Raw genomic sequence first — 19,975 nt, 5'->3', positions numbered from 1 at the left:
TGTGTCTAACAGTGGCAGGAGACCAAACAACTCAGGGGGGCTGAGGGCAGACCCATGACTCTGTCTGTTCAGAAAATCAGATTTGGCTTTATTCAGTGTTTAGAAGAGAAGACATTCTGTTTAGGTCAGGAGGTCCAGGTGGGGTCCGCGTGCCAAAGTAAGTCGCTGGAAGGGTTGTTTGGGCCTGCCAGATGTTCCCAGCAAAAAAACATAAAAGTTAATGAAAAGAAAATTATATGAATCGGTGTTTATTATGTTTTAAATATTTGTTATTATGTATTTCTGTGAGGTAAACTTTAAGTAGGCCTCGTGAAGGATCCCCAATATATATATACATATTTTTGATAATCTGAGAACAGCATGTGGTGTGATATTTTGCCAAAATAAGGAATTTAGAAACATTATTTTGGCTAAATACATTTTTACCTGTTATTAATCATTCACACTGAAGAAAAATGAAGTTCCCTCTCCCTGGGCTTTCTTAAAGTACCATTTAGCATCTGAATAATAACACACGATAGGTGTTAGGAGTGTCAGTTTTGGCCCTCAAGAAAAAAAAGTTTGAGCGCCTGTGGTCAGTCATGTTATTTTACTGTACAATATCATATACATAAAGTAAGAGGTACGCTGAGAGACATCTGTCACACTGTTGTCATGTTATATCAGACTACCAGGAGTGTTTTTACACCATTAGCACAGGAGCTTTGGACTGCTGGGAGAAAGAGCTTTTCAGGTTTGGGGCTGGCTAGCATGCTAACTTCAGTAAATATCATCTTCTGACATCAAAACGGTTATATTTTGTGATATTCTGTTTCATATTTAAGTTAATTTTGAACATTTTGAACTAAAATGATTCCATATTGCACCTTTAAAGTCCAGGCAACAGAGTCACTGACCAACCTCTCTTCTGACAGCAGCTCAGACCTGTTGTTGTCAGGATAATGTCACATATCAATAATGCAGTTATGCCAGTTTTTCAATCTTAACTGTATAAGTATTAATAACCTTCCCATTCACACACGCGGGACACCTGATAAAGATGTAATGTCGTGCAACTTAACTGAGTGGCATTCAAGAGAGGAGTGATGTCACCAGCCCCCACTGGTCTGTAGTTTTGTTTGCATGTGTGTCTAAGAAACAGTGCTGAAGTGAGGGTACATTAGAAACTCGTTAAGATAATAAGCCCACTCTCACCCGCAACTCTCCAATGTCAGTGGGGCGCGGAGCAACACATGGTAACACTATTACTGCCTGCCCACAGCATGCACACACACATATAGAGGCAGAGGCATTAAGCCGTGTCCCTCTTTTACATATAAACATAAACATCTTGAATTTATTTCTGTGTAACCCATTCAATGTGCCTGATGTATATTAAATGCAAGATTAAGAAAACCAAGGCCCTGTCCAAATGTGCATGAGTAGTTCTTAAAAACAAAGCTTTTCTTTGCATTCTCATGGAAAACAGCATTTTAGGTCAAATCTGACCTTTTGGAAAACTCCTTCCAGGTTGAAGATACTAAAAAAACCTAATTCCTAATTCCTAATTGGGTCTTATCAGTGTATGCAGCAGTGTATGGAGTATTTGAGTTTGTTCATTGATGGAATGGATGCTTCATTATCTATATTTAGAGAGAGACAAACAGAAGTTTATACCACAACAGGGATCAGGGATTATTGATTTAGTTTTTAGACAACTGAGGTTATCACAATTTCTTGTTGCGTGTGCTGGGATTTAAATGAAGAGAAACATGTATTTGCACATTTATTCCTGTTTATAGTGAAAAGGTTAGGAAGAAGTAAGTAAAGAAAGTAAAGGAAAAACTATCCATTTTGTCCAATCTGCTTCCTGTTTACAACGGCACATGCATGCCCATTGTACGTGCATGGTCATACAGTATGTGTTTTCAGGTTTGCTATTATGGACAGAGATTATTTCTGAAACAGTGCTGAAACACTTAAAAACACTAACAATATTTTTCTGTTTTCAAAAATGTCCTTGTATGGTGGACTAGCCCTTTAAGTCCTACTGAAACTCTGAGTCTCACATTCAAGTGAACACAGAATGAAATAAAACAACTCGTTCACACACATGCACACACTCCTGTATGTAACCATAGCCAGCAATAGGACTGGGTGGAAGCCATTGTTAAAATAACTGTGATGTAATCTACCAAGGGACCTGGCTCGGCTGTGTATGTGTGTGTGTTATCTATCTGGAAATCAGTGGGTATGTCAGCAGCATCTGACTGCACACTACCGCTGCTCTCTTTATTAAAAACCAGACGCATTGCTGGAATCCATGCACAGGTGTGTGGAAGGCCCCTGCCGAGCACTTTTCACAGTTCAGTACCGTCTGTGTTCATGCGCGTGTGCCGTCTGTGGATCCGTTTATGCGTGTCCATGCCAACTTCAGACGAAACGTAATAAAGGTGAAAGGAAACGGGGAGCCGAAAGGTCAAAAAGCGAGTGGACTTTTTTAAATGCAGTGATTACAAAGCACAGGCTTTTTTTTTCGCTGTTTCATGCTTGCATGCACACCTTCGAGTGTTTCCCGCTTGCAGCTTCAATTTTCGAACCCTCGTAAAAATTCATAAACCTCCACATTATGAGGAGGGCACGAGTCTTCTTCACACGAAAGTTGCTAACAACCACTATACTTTGCAAGTGAGGGTATGTCTCTATTGGGGATTCACACCGACTGACGAACAAGCAAATGCAATGACACAACAGGCTGAATGTACCAGAGGCACTATCTGTCTTCACCAGCTTCAACGTACAAATTACCCAGATTATAGAGCGGTGTGGGTGTATATGTCTGTCTGTGTTCATGAGTGTGTATTTGTGAGTGTGTGTTCATTCATCTGTGTGCCTACGGTTTGTCTTTTAATGCTGAGAGCATCGACTGTCAGTTTATATGAGTGTGTGTGCACGCTTAGATATGTGTGTGTACTGTACCTCCAAATGTGTGTATTCCTGTGTGTACTGACAGGGAAATAATAGTGAGTTTTTTTATCAGAAGGCCAGGTAGCAATCATGTTACTCTTTGATCCCATGATCCTCACTGATCTGTTTAAATATACAGCAGACCTGTCCAGACTTGGCAACTGCTCCTCTAATCAGCACCTTCACCTGGCCCACTGTATGTGTGTGCGTTTGTGTGCGTTTGTGTGTGTGTGTGTGTGTGTGTGTGTGGGTCGGAGAGGGAAACACAGAGAGAGAGAGACTTTCTGTCTGTCTGCATCTCTGTCTTCTTTCATTATACTTTGCTTTGAATGTATTTTTCCCCCTGCACGCTTTAAAGCGCTTTAAAGCCAGGCTAATGAAGTCTATATAAGTTAGTATGTGGTCGGAGTGTGTTTGTGTAGCCGACTGTAAAGAAAGCATGCGGTTCCTGCTGCTTCAACACAAAGCAGAGCAGTTTGAGCTTTTTCTGTTTTACTTACATTTTACCATCCTTCATTAAAAGTAAACTCTTAACCAAGGTTGGAATCAAAGGGACGCTAATTATTAGCAGATGTGCTTTAGTGTGTGTGTGTGCTCAATCTATGTGATATTCTACATGCATGTAGCTTTTTACATGCAGTACATTTACTCAAAGACACTGTATTCTTTTAGTTTCTTTATTATTTTACCCCATTACATATCAGAGAGAAATATTGCACTTTTTGACTAAACTACAATATAGTTTCAAATTTCTTTAAATCCGAATTATTGGGTTAGTCCGACTATGATCGGATTTTTAAGATGCATGTATACACCTTTGTCTGACTAAAATCGGACCGGATCGGATTTCTCATATTCAAATTAAAGCAGCCAGATTATTCGATTGATAGTCGCATTACTCCTGCATGTATACGTTCCATCAGATCGGATCGGATTTTGCGTTCTGCGCAGGCTCGAGATTTTTTTCCCGGGGCCGTGAGCCGGAAGTAGAAGGGCGGCAGCGGCGGCTTTCCTCCGAAATCACTGCAAGCAAGAGCGCCGTTGTGCATCTAGTTTGTGTAATAATCATGTACACCATATACGAAATGTACAAAGATGTAGCTTCGTCATGCTCTTCGTACGCCATATTTCTTGAATGCCGAGGCAGAGTCTGTTATTTCTTCATATTCTGTTGGTAATGTTTTTCTCAACTCAAGTTCTTATATATTGGACCTTTAACACATCAGTACAGATTGTGCAATTATACAGAAATAACACATTTATTATTATAGAATGATAATAATTTAACATTGGTGTAATTCTGAGTAATAAGTACTTCTTTTGATACTCAAATACAGTTTGTCTACTTAAGTCAAATTAGTGCAGAACTAGTACACTGAAAAATCCTACAAAGTGGTCCTAATTAAAAGAATCGAGGAAATGGATTATTTCAAAGTTGCTGAGGCTAAATATTTCAAGTTGTGGACAATTTTTAGCTCATACAACTTAGGTTTAATAGTCTTCTTTAATCTGTAATCGGCTTTGTGACTTTATTTTAAAGCCCCTGTACAGACTTTTCATTTAGTGTTGATTTTGGCGGCCCCGCTGGACGAAAGCGGTGGTGTTTTGCCGGAATGAAGACTGCATTTCCCATGAGCCCTAGCGCCTACTGTCGTGAAGACGTTTGTCTGGCCGGCGCATGTAGATTTGTTTTGGAAACGTCGGAGAGAAGACTGGACTTGCTTTGAAAACTTTTTTTTTTAGCAGCTATCTGCAGCGTGCATATGGATGAGGTAATGTGTCTATTTGTATTTCTATGTAATATAATATGCCGCCGGTGAAGCAAAGTAATGTTAAAACTTGTATCTAAGTTCTGTCTATGTAATTGGATCATGCCTTTGACCTGGACAAATGAGAATTTACACAGACATACATCTAAGTTCGTAACAGTAAGCCTACAAAAACTGCAGTAGCATTGCCAACATAATACGTTACGTTGTAAGCTAACTGTATTACCGTGATGTCTGTGACATAGGCTAAACATGCAAAGACACAGACACTATTGTCACTGTGTGTAATGCTGCTGTTGCACTGCAATTTCCCCGCTATATATATTACCCACAGTGCTACAGAGCTAGCGTTACAGCAAAGTCACAGTGATTGTGATGGATGTTTTGTTCTAAGTAAGAAACTGAATCATTTATAATGACAGAGGATATTACCGATGCATCGTTGCAGGTCGGCTGGGCTGATACACACAGCTGAAATGGATGCGTGATCTAAGACGTTTGTTGTCGTTTTTACGAGTGTAGTATCAAGAGCTAATCTAGTGGTAACGTTAGCCAGCTTTGTTGTGACAACATAAATTCATGTATTGCTGTAAACTACGTCCCGCAATACATTTCTTAAATGAAATACTATTTACATACCTGTCTAGGAGGAATCGGGCAAATTCTGGATGTGACTTGAATCCCTTCAAGCCCCGCAACTCTCTCCATCTCTGGAAGGAATCGCCAATGTTTATCCGTGTTTAGCCCTAGCTCGATCGGATTCCCTCTCGGCCTTTCGTTGGTCTTCGGTTCGAATTATTTTTATTTTAATTGTCTCATTATCAGCCATGACAAAAGTTTTAGCTCAGTTAGCACTGGCTAGCGTAGCAACAAAACAGATATGCTGAATGTCGTCAGTTCCGGTCTGACTGCCGTAAATCGTTTCGTCAGTGGTCCGACCCGACCAAGGCCTTTCAGAGGTATAGAATTAGACTACTTAGAAAAAGCGTATCTTCACACTGATGGGCTCATTTGCTGTTGTAGGTAACAGAGACACATCAGCAGAAACCAGAGACTTTTATATATCCAGTTAAAAACTCCGTACAGGGGCTTTAAGTAAATTTAAAGTGTATGAGAAATTTTTATTTTTCTATTATAAACTTTCTTTCATTTAAAATTTAGTATGTAACATTTTTGCATTACATTGGCTAAAATTGGCTACACCTATGATATATTTTGGTGAGGTGTGTACTTAGATTATCCAAAATGTTTCAAACAATGTTCAAAGTCCGTAATTTTCTTCAAGTAACGGCGTGTTTCTTGTGGTCGCATGTTGTTAAAACTTCCAGAGGAACATCAGATGATACATCAGAGAGCGAGGAAAGAAGTGGTTGAATGTGATTGAATGTAACATGAACTTTAAAACATTACCTTGTCAGTGAAGATTTCTGCCATTGGTGGCAATCAAGACAACTCCCATGATCCCACAGTACTTCAAAACATCAACAAATTACTTATTTTGCTGTAAATGCTGAAGAAATTTCAGATTGAAATTTCCTATTGTGCGATTAAAACTTTTTACAGTCTTCAAACTTCATCAACCCAGGAAGGAAACAACTATTGGAGGGCACCAGCAGCACCAGCTTCTTCCACTACTACATTACAGAGCTATATATAAAATTTATATGCACACTTTTTAAGCATACATTTTGCAGGATCTGTGAAAAATGACACATTTTACTGCTGTAATTACATTACAAAACCTTTTTTTCCCTTAAAAAAGAGAACAGTCTCTCCCAACATTCGGTTAAGCTTCAGGTTCCAGTCTGTGAAGGACTTGGAGCTCTCCGCTGGAAACACATTGTGGGTATTGTAGTTCTCCGGTCATGCAGCTTTTATAACAGCTGAGCTCATGTGGCTGTGATTGGAAATAACTGTGATTGGCTGATGGAGTGTGGGGTGAATGTTAGTGTGACCTTGTGTGTCCTTTACACACTGACGGGAAATCAACCGGTCCAAGCTCCAAGGAAAGCTATAATTCTGAGAGTAATACGGGCCAAAGGAGCGCGCGCACACACACTTCTTATCTCGCGCACGGACACACGCACGCTCAGCTTGCATAGGGTAAAGACCTAGCTGCGCTGTAGTAACCACATTAATTGGGTTGTGTAATTGTCTGGCAAAGCATTGTGGGAAACAGCCCATACAGATCTGTCCCTTCACCTCAAACCGCTTTTTAAACATGGACTCCCATCGTCATGACAGTGCTATCCAGGAAATTGCTGAACATGTGTGTATATGTGTGTCTGAGCTTATGTGTGAGTCGGTGTGTTATACTGTGACCACCTCTATGTGTGTGTGTGTGTGTGTGTGTGTGTGTGTGTGTGCGCCTCCATGGCTCCTTTAAGGGAAGTGAGTGTGGTGGCCTCCCATTCCACCGCATGTCGGCTGTGGTTCAGCTGTGGTCCACCGCCAGGCCCTACATTTGGAACACAGAGAAAATACACCAGGGGTACTTGCTCCCACTGTTTTCTGGACCCGTCTTTCATCGGTCTGTGTGTACGTGTGTCTTCGGGGTGCACGTTTGTGTGTGCGTGCGTGTGTAATAGTACGCCGCTACGTTGTACTCTCTGCCCCTGATATTTTAAGGCTTTTTGGCCCCACGTCATGAGTGTGCGCTGTATTTCCAGGCTGCAGTTAGATGACCGGAGTGAGAGAAACCCGTACGGAGGACAGGAAAGGCAGGAGGAATGAGGAGAGAGGAAAGCAAGGCGGGTAATTGAAGGGTTCAGGGTAATACTTAGGCCAAGGATGGCTGTTTCAACGTGTTTGCATAACCTCCTTGAACTTAATATTTAGCCCCACTCTGGAGTGAGTACAGGGCACGACAGAGCCAAATAGAGAATGATAGAGAGGAGAGAGACAGCGAATGATAAAGAGGTCCAAGTCCAAGGCGGAGGTGATGCCATTCTCTCCTCCGACGAGGGGCTCCTCTCTTTGATTAGCGAAAAAAAAGGAGGCGAGGAGGAGTTATGGAATGAGGATGAAGAGGGAGAAAGACAGCGCATTGTGTTGGCCTTCCTGTACAAGAGCCTGTGATGAACTGTTTGACAGAGGGTTATTTTAACACGCAGGAACACACAAGACCGTGCAGAGGCCCTCTGTTTCAAATGACGCAATGCAGAATGTGTCCTCCTGGTATTTTCAGTTTACATTACTGACAGTTTAGAGTATAGGCTCCACTCATACCAGTAAGGAAAAGGAGGGAAAGAAAAAGAGAACAATTGAGGCTCCTGTTTGTATCTAATGTGAGATGCGCATGGTGTTTTGCAGTTATCATACAGCACAATGTAAATAAGGATTACTTTGTTTTTTCGAAACAGTAACAGACCATATTCACACAACGGCCATTTTCCTCTGACATCACCCTCAGGGTGGGAAGCTCAAACTGTGTAGTGCCGTGTTCCAGCTTGCAAGTCCTTTAAACATAGGGAATGTGACAAATTGTTATCATTTCACCGGTTCCTGATTGATCACCATCCGAAAAGACAATGGATGGTGAAAATCTCGCGGGACATTGGGCAGTTTTGAAGGTACAACAACAAATTTGCTTACCCATTAGCTACCGTTGGCATTCAACCTCCTCCGAGCTAAGATTACTGTTTGATAGTGTGACACGGTGCAATAGGAAAGGCGTGAATTAATCCAAAATTATGAACATTTATTTAAGATAGAAAGTAACATTCGTTTGCATGTTGTTTAATGTTATCGTTAGCTGTTGGCTAACAGTAGCTAATGGGTGATCAAATTTCTTGTTTTAACTTGAAATGCAGCCTGATGACCTTACAGATTTAGTTAGATGTCACTGAGGAGGCAGTAAAATGATAATGTCAGTCAGATTTTCTACTTTTATATAACTTGCAACTTAGAACTGTAGTGTAACGTAATCCCAGCATCTCAGCTTCCCATGCTGAATATGTCAGAGGAAAATGGCCCCCATGTAATGTGGTCGGGAATCCTCCCTTTTAAGTGTAGACAAAATTAATGTATGATAAGTCTTTGCTCTTTTCAGATGGACTCACAAAAAGAAGAAACTTAAAGATGACATATTGTGCTTGAGGAACTTGAAAAGATTCTGACATTTAAGAGACTATACGACTAATTAATAACAACGACGTACGTCTGACAGGTGGCTCGACTTTTAATTGTAGAGTCGTCATCTGACCGCAACAAAAAAACACCCTTTCCTTTTCCACATGTTGTATAGTTTCATCTTTTGATGTTAAAAATGGCGAGAGGTTGGTTGTGGGACAGTCCTCTGGTCGGATCAGAGACAGACGAGGGTTGGGGGGAGCACAACTCATCAGTGTTTATACTGAGGCCACGGTGCTTTTTCTTAACAGGCTGCATATGTGTGTATGTTTCTCTCTTTCTGCTTGTGTGTGAGAGTGTGTGTGCGTGTGTGTTCTTACAGTAGTGTGACTGGAACAGTGTTACTCATTTTGTGACCCTCACCTCTCTCTCAGATGACAGGGAGCTTTAAACAACCCAGCTGCTGTGTGCGTGTGCGTTTGTGTGTACTTGTGTTTGGCTGCTATGCAGGGGAGCTCTACACGTGTGTGGTACAGTATAGCCCCCTGTCTTGTTTCTGTTGCCTTGGGGAGACACTGTCAGTCAGCTGAGAGACGATAAAAGTGAAAAAACACACCTCCCCTCCAAGAGAGTGGAAAATGCTGCTCAGCGATTGGTAGATCCCTAGAGGTTTAGGGTCAGAGCTCACCTCATTGGTAGGGGCTTTTGTGGGTGGGCCTTGTGCTTGACAGCTTTGGAGATTGGCAGAGGCTTTTGACTTATCTGATGTTGATTGTGTTTTTCCCACATTGATGCAAAAAGACCAAACTTACACATGCACACGCACACACTGAAGCAAACATACCCACAAATTGAGACTCTCGAGGTCTTCCGAATCGGAAAAATACGCCAATGACATCACAATCATCGCTGACAACCCACCAAACCGTGTTTATTTATCTACCCTGTTTTTACAACAACTGGAATCCTCCTGACCCTGAGCTGATCCTCAGAAGGTGATGCAATGGAGAGGACGCATAACCACAGTAGTTGTTCTGTCAAAGACAAGCAGAGCTTGTGGTTTTTAAAGGAATAGTTCAACATTCAACATGCTTTCATTCTTAGATTAAGATAAAAACGGATTGTCAATCTCAAGTGTTGTGTTAAGTGTGGAGATGGAGTTGGGCAGGGGGATGCAGATAATCCCTCTGAAGCTTACTAATTATCACATGTGTGTTTTGTTTATCCTTAAATGAAAAGAAAACATTGACAAATATGTACACGTACATGTAAAGTTTATAAGGGAAGTTAAGTGTGGGAGCTACTGTACATTCTGACAAACAGCTTATCCAACCAGGAGATTTCAGAGTTTAGTCTTTGTGCTGGCACAATGGCAATGCATCTGACTGTTGTTTACCAAGAAATAGTTTCCAAATGTATTCCTAGTTAATAACTCAGCTGATTAGTCAAGTTTAGAGATGTTTGGAGTATAGTTTTCAAACTTCACTGGGAGTCGAGCCATCTGTTCCCTCTTCTCTTCTCTTCTCTTCTCTTCTCTTCTCTTCTCTTCTCTTCAGCTAAGCGAGGCTAATCGTCCAGGTCTGCACCTCACAGGATGCACAGACATGACATTGATCAATCCTCTCATCTCTTGGAAACAACGCAAACAATTATATTTATGTCTTTTTAGGTATTGTCTTGGCATTCATACGAATTTGAGAGAGAGTTAGAATGCTGTCTTCATCTCATTTGTCTCCCACACACACACTCTCTCAGAGCCACCTGGTCTCTCGCTCTCTGTCTGTCTGGGTCTCTCTCTCTCTCTCTCTCTCTCTCTCTCTCTCTCTCTCTCTCTCTCTCTCACTCTCTCTCTGTCTGTCTGGGTCTCTCTCTCTCTCTGTCTGTCTGTCTGTCTGTCTGTCTGGGTCTCTCTCTCTCGCTCTCCGTCTGTCTGTCTGGGTCTCTCTCTCTCTCTCTCTCTGGGCTGGGCTGGAATGCAGCGGTGGCCGTCTGGTCCTGCTCATCTCTGGCAGCAGTCAGCCATCTCTCCTCTTCCCTGCTAACACTCTAAACATTTGGCTAGTTTTGGCAGATTTGTTGATTTTTGTCCCCTCGTATTTTCCCTCTTGTTGCTGTAAAACTGATACATACTCTTTCAATTAGACCACCACCACCCCCCTCCCTCCCTCCTCCCCTCCCCTCTTCCACCGGTCAGACCACTAGTGTGGGAGTGGGGGTGAGCAGAGTAAGTGGGTTGTATATTTTATTAGTGAAGTGAAAACACACAGAACCTGGCCCAGTTCTGGGAGAACCATCTGCTGTCATGGATTTTTTTTTCTTGGGAAGTACAGCTCAAGGTTAGCATGTAAAGTTTATCATTCTTGCTTGAAGCTTAGTATTAGCATGTGCTGCCTAATATAGCTGCTCGAGAGGAATATTGGAGTTGACATGAATTTTCAAACAAGAGGCATGTGAGTTTTATTTGTGGTGCGTATCCTATCTCATGGATTAAGATAAATAAAGGCTTTAATCCAGGCGAGCACACAGAAGGAAGTGGGTAATAGATGCATCTGGCATGTGGCTTCAGGTTAGCATGGAGCTAATCCTACCGGAGGTAGCCAAAACTTGGACCTCATAAAAATCCATTTAACCCACATTTAGAGTTGAAACACAGATTTAGCATCTTTTCGGGCTTTGCAGTGAGCTTTTCAGATGAATCCAGCACGCGTGTTTTATGTTGGAAATAGACATTTTCCCTACCTCGTCAGTTGTAAATAACACAGTGTTCCAAGGCCATAAATAATTGTGTCACTCAACCATGCCCCATTCTCATGTCCTCTGCTTGCTCTCACCGCAGGCCTCTAGTACCGCCTAGCCAGGGGCCCCCAGCCTTGTGCCGCACCTTCACACACTCACAATCAAGGGCCGGCCATAAACTGCCCGTGGAATGTTTCTGCAGACCCGGACAGTTAAGTGGTGGAAAGGCATGATCACAAACTAGAAGACCTCATAATGGATGTTCTGGGAACAGATATTAGTGGGCTCCCCATGTTCTTGCTAACAAAATACATCACACATGCACACACGGACATGAAAGCCCAAATGTGTTCACAGACAGGCGAATGCACGCACACATGCACACATAGCACTTAGGGGCAGACAGTATTGATGGTTCCCTCGGGCATCACATGGACGCATCTGTTTCTGTCCCACTGACTCTCCACACTCATAATTTCAAGTAAGTCATAACACAAATTATAAACACACATCCCTCAACCGTGACGCCTAGGAATAACAACATGGAGTGCGTTGAGCTGATTTAGGGTAGGCTGGGACTCCTAAATCTCTTTACCTTTGCTGCTTTCTTCTCTTCCTCCTCTCCTTTTCTTCACTCTTCTCTCCCCTCTCATGCAGCACAGGTGGCAGTCACTCTTGTCAAACACATGCTCTCCTCTCTTCTAATGCCTTCATCTCTTGCCATCTCTTTCCATTTTTTTCAAAAAATTTGTTTCTGCCCTTGACCCATTGGCTCTGCTGCGCTTTCTCCCCTCCTTCCCACTCCGCAGTCACCCTCCCCTAACGCTCTTTCTTTGAATTTCTTTTTTGCCAATGTGCGCATCTGTGTTTATGCTCACTCTCGACCCCATCTTAACCCCTTGTCGCCCCAAAAATCTGCGTGCCCATCCAGTTCAGTCAGACATCACAGTCCATTCGACGGCAGCCCCACCTCAAAGATGTCTTCATCAAAGTCTTCTCTCCTCGTTTTTCATCCCTTCGTCCTGAATCATCTCCTTCCGTCTCACGTCTCCTTACCCTTCTCTTCTTCCACTCTGCATTCCTTTTTTTCGTTCCATATCGTCTCGGCTGACCCCCCGCCTACCTTTCCCTTTCACCTCTCGTCGCATGGTCATGTACTTTAGCCATCCATCTCCCACCTCTGCCGATCCAAATGTCTCAATATGTCCCAGGGACCATGAAGGTTCAATTGGAATCACATGTTGTAGTTCAGCTGAGAATTTCACCCCTTATAAATAAGATGTCAGACTGGCCTCTGCTTTTCTGCAGCCTTTCATTCTCCCTATCCTACTTTATCATAGGTATGTGGGAATATATATAATGTACAGCAGTTTATGTGAGCTTCGTGTTTACTCTGTCAGCCAAAATACTGTTATGGAATAAAAAAAAAAAACTAGAATAGATGAGATTTTTGACTCTGGAGACCCTGCAGTGGGATTTATTGGCCTCATGACTTCACGGTGCATGGGGTCCGACTTTTACGAAGACTGATCACAAGTTTGTCATGAATAACCATTTCATTGTCGCACTTTTAATCAGAAGGGAAATTAAGATAATCCTTTGTTTGTCCAGGACGCGCCAAGTCAAAGTTAAGCAGGGAGTGAGATGAGAGGGGAGGAAAGATAGAGGGTTCACCCACTCAAGATCAGCCAGCAGATACAGTACAAGCATTTGTCTGTGTGTGTGGGGGTGTGTGTGTGTGTGTGTGTGTGTGTGTGTGTGTGTGGGTGTGTGTGTGTGTGTCTGATAAATGAAGCCTGTCTGCTAGATTCATGTATGTTGCAAGTGTGTTCTACAACTAAGGCCAAGTGGCCACTCAAATTAGATGTGATTAAATACTCCAGTGTGATTCAGGTTCAAAGGCTGTTAGTAATACTAATCAGCACACACACACTGACACACACACACACACACACACAAACCGTTCACACACATTCACTGATTGAGGATGTGGGAGACAAAGTTTACAGGGTGGCTAATCATAATAATGTCCCCTTTTTTATTGTTTCAGGAAGACATCACTCAGCAGAATCCTGCAGTACCAGTCAGAGAGCACCCACAGGGAGACAGCGCTCTAATCTGTTGTGTTTCTTTTACAACCTGGAAGTGATTAAGCTTGCGGTGAAGCATGGCAGCCACTGCGATACAGAGGTTTAATTAACGTTTCGCTCAGAACGTTTCGGGGTCGATCAGTAATTTTCAGTTCAGCTAAGTTGGTAACTGTGCTAGGAAATGTAGGCAAGACGGACGTGACGACCATGTATTCACAGACAGCAGCGCGTGATCTGGTCACAAAGAGACAACATTATACCACGTCTCTTTGAGTAGAGCTTCTTGGTAAATGTCTACAATTGCTGCAGTTTCACAGAGAATGTCAAGAATGAAAGTGTCAACGTACAGATACTCCTTGGGTTTTTTTGTGAGGCAAACTGGGAGTTTTTCATTGCAACACTCATAATACACACATTCCTTAGTCAAGTGGATGTCCAGTACAAAAGACTCCCTAATCAAGTAAGAATAAGAAAATACAGGCTCTGAAATGTACTCAAAGCATAAAAGTAGCTAGTATCGCTCTGAAGGACATTTCTACTGGCCATTTTTGTGCAAAGCTAACTGAATCTCACATCATATTAATATAAACCAAAGACTATTAAACTGAAAGGTAGAAGAAGTAGGAGAGATAGTTGATTGATGAGTCTCTTTCCTAAGATGTCAAATACAGACATTTTGGGTTGGCCAAATGTCCTGAGCACAGCAACAAAGTGAGGAAATACGAAAATACAGGCAGAAGGCTGCAGATATGAGACATGTACACGCCTTTCCTCCCCATTCAAGTCTCCCTCTCTGTCTGTTTCCATCTGGTTACGGCTTTTATGTTGTTTCGTCTTGCTGTTGCATCTGCCATGCGTGATATGCACTGATAGGTTGAAATCAGTCTTCTGATGTTGGGAAGGCAGCGTGCAAAGATGTCAAACAAAAGAGAAGAGAAATCGACAATTCCACTAGCCAGTTTTGAAAATGTAAGGAGTAGAAAGTACATTTATTTGTGTTAAAATGTAGGTAGTAAAAGGAAAAAGCTGTCAGAAAGATAAATACTCATTAAAGTACAGATACCTGGAAAATCTACTTAAGCAGAGTAACTCCCCGGCCCTGGCAGAACTTGCTGGAATCTGAAAATATCATTATTATCTTTCATTAGTTTCTTTCAGTTTCATTCAGCTGAGGCAACTTGATGAATGGAAGTGTAACAATGCTCGATTAAGTGACTCAGTGCTGGTCAGAAAGAGACTGATCTCTGTTTGTTCTGTTCAGATGAGTTCACAGATCTGATAGACGTCACTGATTTTCACCGCACCCCTTTCTCCCACCAGGCCGCCCCTGCACTAAATGCATCACCCAATTAGATTGCTTACGTATTGGTGACTGTGTTTTTCCGGCTAAATGAGTGATTATTCGCATGCAATTACTGTCACATGCTGACCTGTGTTTAAAAAAACGCTCAAGCTGTAGTTGCATGCAGTCAGTGCATAGTGGACGGTCAGTCCCTTATATATGGGAGTTTCCATGTCTGGCAGTGTGGTGTAAAGATGGCCATCCTTTGAGTAGGTTAGGGCTGTTAATCTGACACACTGTTTATGAACAGTGACACATTGTGCTGCATTCCTTGTCCATATACGACTCTGTGCATCACCTCTTCGCTCTATTTAACACAGCTAAAGATAAAGCAATGGAACTGGGACTGCTGTTGTGCCCATGCAAAATTCATCATCGGGGGGGTTTTTTGGCAGTGGATGTAAAACTGAACAGAACTAAGAGAGATTTCAAAATCGGTTCCCCTGTCGTTCGATTGGTAGATTTTCTTGATGGCAATTTTTGGGTTATTTTCCACATTGTGCATTGTGACGGGCCAGGTCAAAACGCTTGAAAGCACTCGCTCCGGTACAAGTCCACTGTAGGTCTGTGTGTGTGCATGTGTGTTCCTATTACAGTGCACATTAAAAGGAATAACAGTGGAGGTGTGGGGAGACGAAAAGTGTCACGCCGGTCCTGCTCTGTGATTAATGGTGTGATTAGCCCTGCTCCGATCCATGTCAGAACCCACATGCGTACACGCACAAATACGCGCCCAACATGCAAGCACACGTTTTGAGCACGCGCAAACACACAGGGGCCTATTAATGGCCTTTGAATGGGAGAATCCAGAATCCAGATGCGGCATGCAGATAATTGTACTAAAAACACTGAATGTTGAGTCGCAGGCCAGCAGGATTTTATTCTGAGTTCAGCGTGTTTATTTTCGCAATTGAGTTATTTCTGCAGGGACTTAAATCATGGAATAAAAACACTCCAATGCAGGTCAATTTTTTATTGAGTCCTCCCTCCTCTTCCTTTTCCCCCCTCACCTCACAGAAACCCACCTCATACTGGTCTAATACCATTTTAATTTCAAATGCGATTTAGGAGTCTGGAGTGCAGCCGTGCTATGTTTATCCAACTTAACATACCTCCGGTGCCTACAAACTTGTTAGACAGCTTTAGACTCCTGCAGCGGTCACTCAGATGCACTTTGCGGAGACTTAAATACGTGTTTTACGGTGTACCTCGGGTCAATGGCCATAGTGGAGGAGGTGTGTGTGTGTGTGTGTGTGTGCGCCTGGCTATCCGTTGAAATATGTTTGTTCTTCTGAGTGTGTTTACAAGAGTAGGCGGATAGAATGTTTGTCACAACACTGGATTTACGACATCCTGCTTGATGACGAGGCTAGTAATCACCGATCTGGTCTGACTTCTGTGGAGGGAGTTACGCAAGGCATTTCTCTTCCTGTGGGTCCACATATGTACGTCTGGTTGTCTACATGGTGACGCTGCGTGGTATTTTTCCCCTGCACCTGTAGACAGTCATTTGTTGCCACCCCCGTCCTATACACTCAGACTCACAGACACAAACTGCGGTAACCGGCGGTGACAGAGGAAAGATGTCATATCCTCCTCAGCCTGCTCTATTAGGCTCCATTACATGATCACACAGCCATGAGTCACACTGAGGTACCACTAAGACAGCGATTAGCAGACCACTTCAAAAGATGTCTGCTTCTTTTCTGTGGAATCTCTGTCTGAGTTTAAGGAGCTCTGGAATGACTGAGTTTGCCGCAACATCTGCATACATACAAAGGCTGTGGGTGTTGTATCTGTGTCCACCTGTCTGTTTTCTGACTTTAAAACTTTTCTTTCACATTTCAGTTTGTTTTTGTTTTTTTTATAAATATGAACACTTTGTTAAAAATATTTTCTCACTTTATGACAACATTCTTCTAACCTTTTGGACCCTTCTCTCCACGTCCCCCTCAGGCAGCAGGCTTTGCTGGCAGCCATCAGTGAGAAGGATGCTAACATCGCCCTGCTGGAGTTATCCTCCTCCAAAAGGAAGAAAGCCCAAGAGGAAGTGATGGCTCTGAAGAGGGAGAAAGACAGGCTCATGCACCAGCTAAAACAGCAGGTACATCCACCACAAGCAACCACACCACCATTTAAACATGCATATAAAAGATGAATTAAATTTACAGCTCTCCCAGTCTGAGAGGTTGACTGCCCTGTAGATTAATCAAATTGAGCCTGGCCTTTGTGGCCACCGTTTAGGACTGACTCTGGCTCTGTGAATCAAAGCAGGACTCCAAATTCAAACCTGCTGCAGACAGCCTCATGGGCAGACCTTTGAACTTTAAAACCAGAAACAGATAGAGGTTAATAATTCCTGGTAGTTAACAGAGTAGACTTCCCCGCCTCAAACCACACTTGCTGCGTTCAGTCATCATAAGCCAAGCTAATCAAGTAGGAGCTGCGATTCCAAATCCAGGCACATAAACACAGGAGCCAAACGTTTCTCTTAACGGTCCTCTTGCAATCAGAGCTATTAGAAGTACTCAAGGGCGCAGACGTACCATAGGCAGGTATCATCAATGAGTCACCGGCGGACTTTTTTCTGTCATGCTTCTTCTGGTCATGCATCTCCAGGAACACACTCACGCGCATACCTATGTGCACACGCCTCCTTCCCATGATTCTCTGGCTCTCAATATAACCCGAGGCTGATGAAGGTATGCAGGTCATTAAGGTCTGGTCAGACCACATCAGTGACTGAGCTAACGTGAATGCTAACAGTAATGAACCAGCAGTGGGGAGTCCACATATACGGTCTCTTGAGTCACAGGGGCTTCTGGGAAACATGGTGCATTTACAAGTCAACAGATGCAATGGCCGGGTGTGCATTTTAAGTACGGACCTATGTTTGTTCGTGCCTTGTAAACGGTAAACAGTCCCTAGGGGGTGCAATTCTATTACAGGAATTTCAAGGAAAGCCTATTATCTGTTTACTGCACTTGGATGCATCATGTTTTCCCGTTGGGTAACCAGCAGTTACAGTCCACCTGATGATGTGATGAGCTTTAATTGCAACGATTTGGCCTCCAGGGCTGAAGCAGAGAAAAAAAACGAGGAGAAGGAAAGGGATGGGAGAGGAGAGGAATGGGCAGCGTTTACTAAAACTTTCTTTGCCTCGTCTTTCTTATATTTTTAAAACTATTTTGAGTCCACAACTACTGCTAAATGTGGCATCGTACCAAGCAGTGCTATGGCCACCTAACATCGGCCTCCTAAAAGTGTGGCTCATCTGTTAATGGATTATGGGGGCTGTAAAGCAAGTAGTTCATATAGGGAGTATTTTTGTACTACTTGGGTTCCTTCCATTTCACAGAATGAACTCCCTGGAGACCATGTTGTTCGACATGACACACACCGCCTCTCTGTCTTCTGACCCATTGACACACATATCAGGATAGGTTGCCTTCCTCAGGTCCTCACCAGCCATTGGCGGAAGGAAATGGACCAGGAAATGCCGAAGAATTATGGAGCTCAGAGTCTCATAGGAGAAAGCCGATCTGTAGACAGCAGATAGATTTACAGATAGCGCTGCCCTGTCTGACCTCCCCTCGTCCCTCTTTTGGGAGATCTTGTGTGTGTGTGTGTGTGTGTGTGTGTATGTGTGTGCGTGCATACAGCCGGCAGCCTTAGACAAACTTTCCTTTCTCAGACAGTGTGCTTCCCTTTGAGGCATTCTTCACCACAGACAAACACACAGATACAGCCACATGACAAATATATTGTTTAGACTCCTCTAACAGAGAGTCAGAACAAATGTCTCCCCATGTGGGAACCGAGTGGTCTCATCCTTGTGATGGATGACGAAACTTTGCCAGTGCTTTGAAGCTGAGAAAAGATGAATTTGGTATCTTCAGAGGTGTGCCATTTTCGGTGTCTGTCTCCTCTCCTTCTTCCTCCTCTCCATCTGTCTCTTTTTTGGACCAACTTGAGCATTCGTCCCCTCCATGCTGAAAGAGGAATATTGCGTTCTCAGAGGTTTGCTATTAAGGAACTGCTTTCGTAAAACTATCTGGGTCAGCGTGGCAATGTTGCACACACGCACAAACAAAGCTGATCAAAAGAGTATGTATACGTGTTGTGAAAATTGCGCAGCCTTCCCCCCCAGCTGCCTGTTTGTTTAAGGCCCTTCTTGTCGGCCCGTTGCGTCCATATGTGTTAACACAGCTCTGTTCTAATCAGGACAGGCTTGTGATTTACAGAGCGCTTGGATTGAGGTTTGGGATGCAGCTGTGAGCACAGCAGCGGGATCATTGCTGCCATGTTTACACCAGCAGCTGCACTTTGATACACACGCAGAGACCGCTCACTGCACACACATAAAGTATAGGCCAAATCTGTTATGGTTAGAGATGTCAATGAAGAACTCTCCTCTCTCGTCTCCTCCACCAGCAGTGCCACCTGTGTCCGTTCCAAGGCTGCCTGATCTACAAGCAGGCCTGGAGGCCATTACTGAGCTGTTTACTCTGCGGAGCCCATAATTAACACTAATTAAAACACACACATTCCACCACACAGACATTTTATATGCGCACACCTTCCCTACACGTGCACGCAGCAATGTGCCTGCAACTAGAGATGTGTGTGTGTCTGTTTGGCCACATGTGGGCTGCCCCTGACCACACAGTCAGACTCTTCCAGAAGCAATTCATCACTTCATTCATTTGTGTGTGTCAGGTCATTTAATATTAACTATGTGCACACACACACACACACACACACACACACACACACACACACACACACACACACACACACACATGCAAACACATTCTAGGACATTTGGCTCCTCGTCCTACCTAAGATGGTTGTAATTAGATGAACGGGAACAAGTAATACAGTACTTATAGGATTAGCGGCAAGGACTAAACACACATTAGCCTTTTAGACCTTTTTGGCCACAAATTAGTTTTGAAAATATTTCTCCATGAGAATTGAACTGCATTGTTAGAGTTTGTATCGAAGCAGCTGCAGCATGC

At 43.1% G+C, this 19,975-nt stretch overlaps 1 protein-coding gene across 5 annotated transcripts in view; it reads left to right on the top strand.

The window, feature by feature from the left end:
- Positions 1-19,975, top strand: part of LOC115585424 (ERC protein 2-like) — a 163,593-nt gene that overhangs the window by 96,074 nt on the left and 47,544 nt on the right. For all 5 annotated transcript variants that reach the window (XM_030423771.1, XM_030423775.1, XM_030423769.1 and 2 more), the window contains one exon: positions 16,911-17,058. In XM_030423771.1, the coding sequence (XP_030279631.1) occupies positions 16,911-17,058 (148 nt within the window). The remainder of the gene's footprint in view (positions 1-16,910; positions 17,059-19,975) is intronic.

This window comes from Sparus aurata, chromosome 7, assembly GCF_900880675.1.
Source record: "Sparus aurata chromosome 7, fSpaAur1.1, whole genome shotgun sequence".
In the NCBI taxonomy this organism is placed as follows: domain Eukaryota; kingdom Metazoa; phylum Chordata; class Actinopteri; order Spariformes; family Sparidae; genus Sparus; species Sparus aurata.
This window is presented reverse-complemented; position numbering and strand designations above follow the sequence as displayed.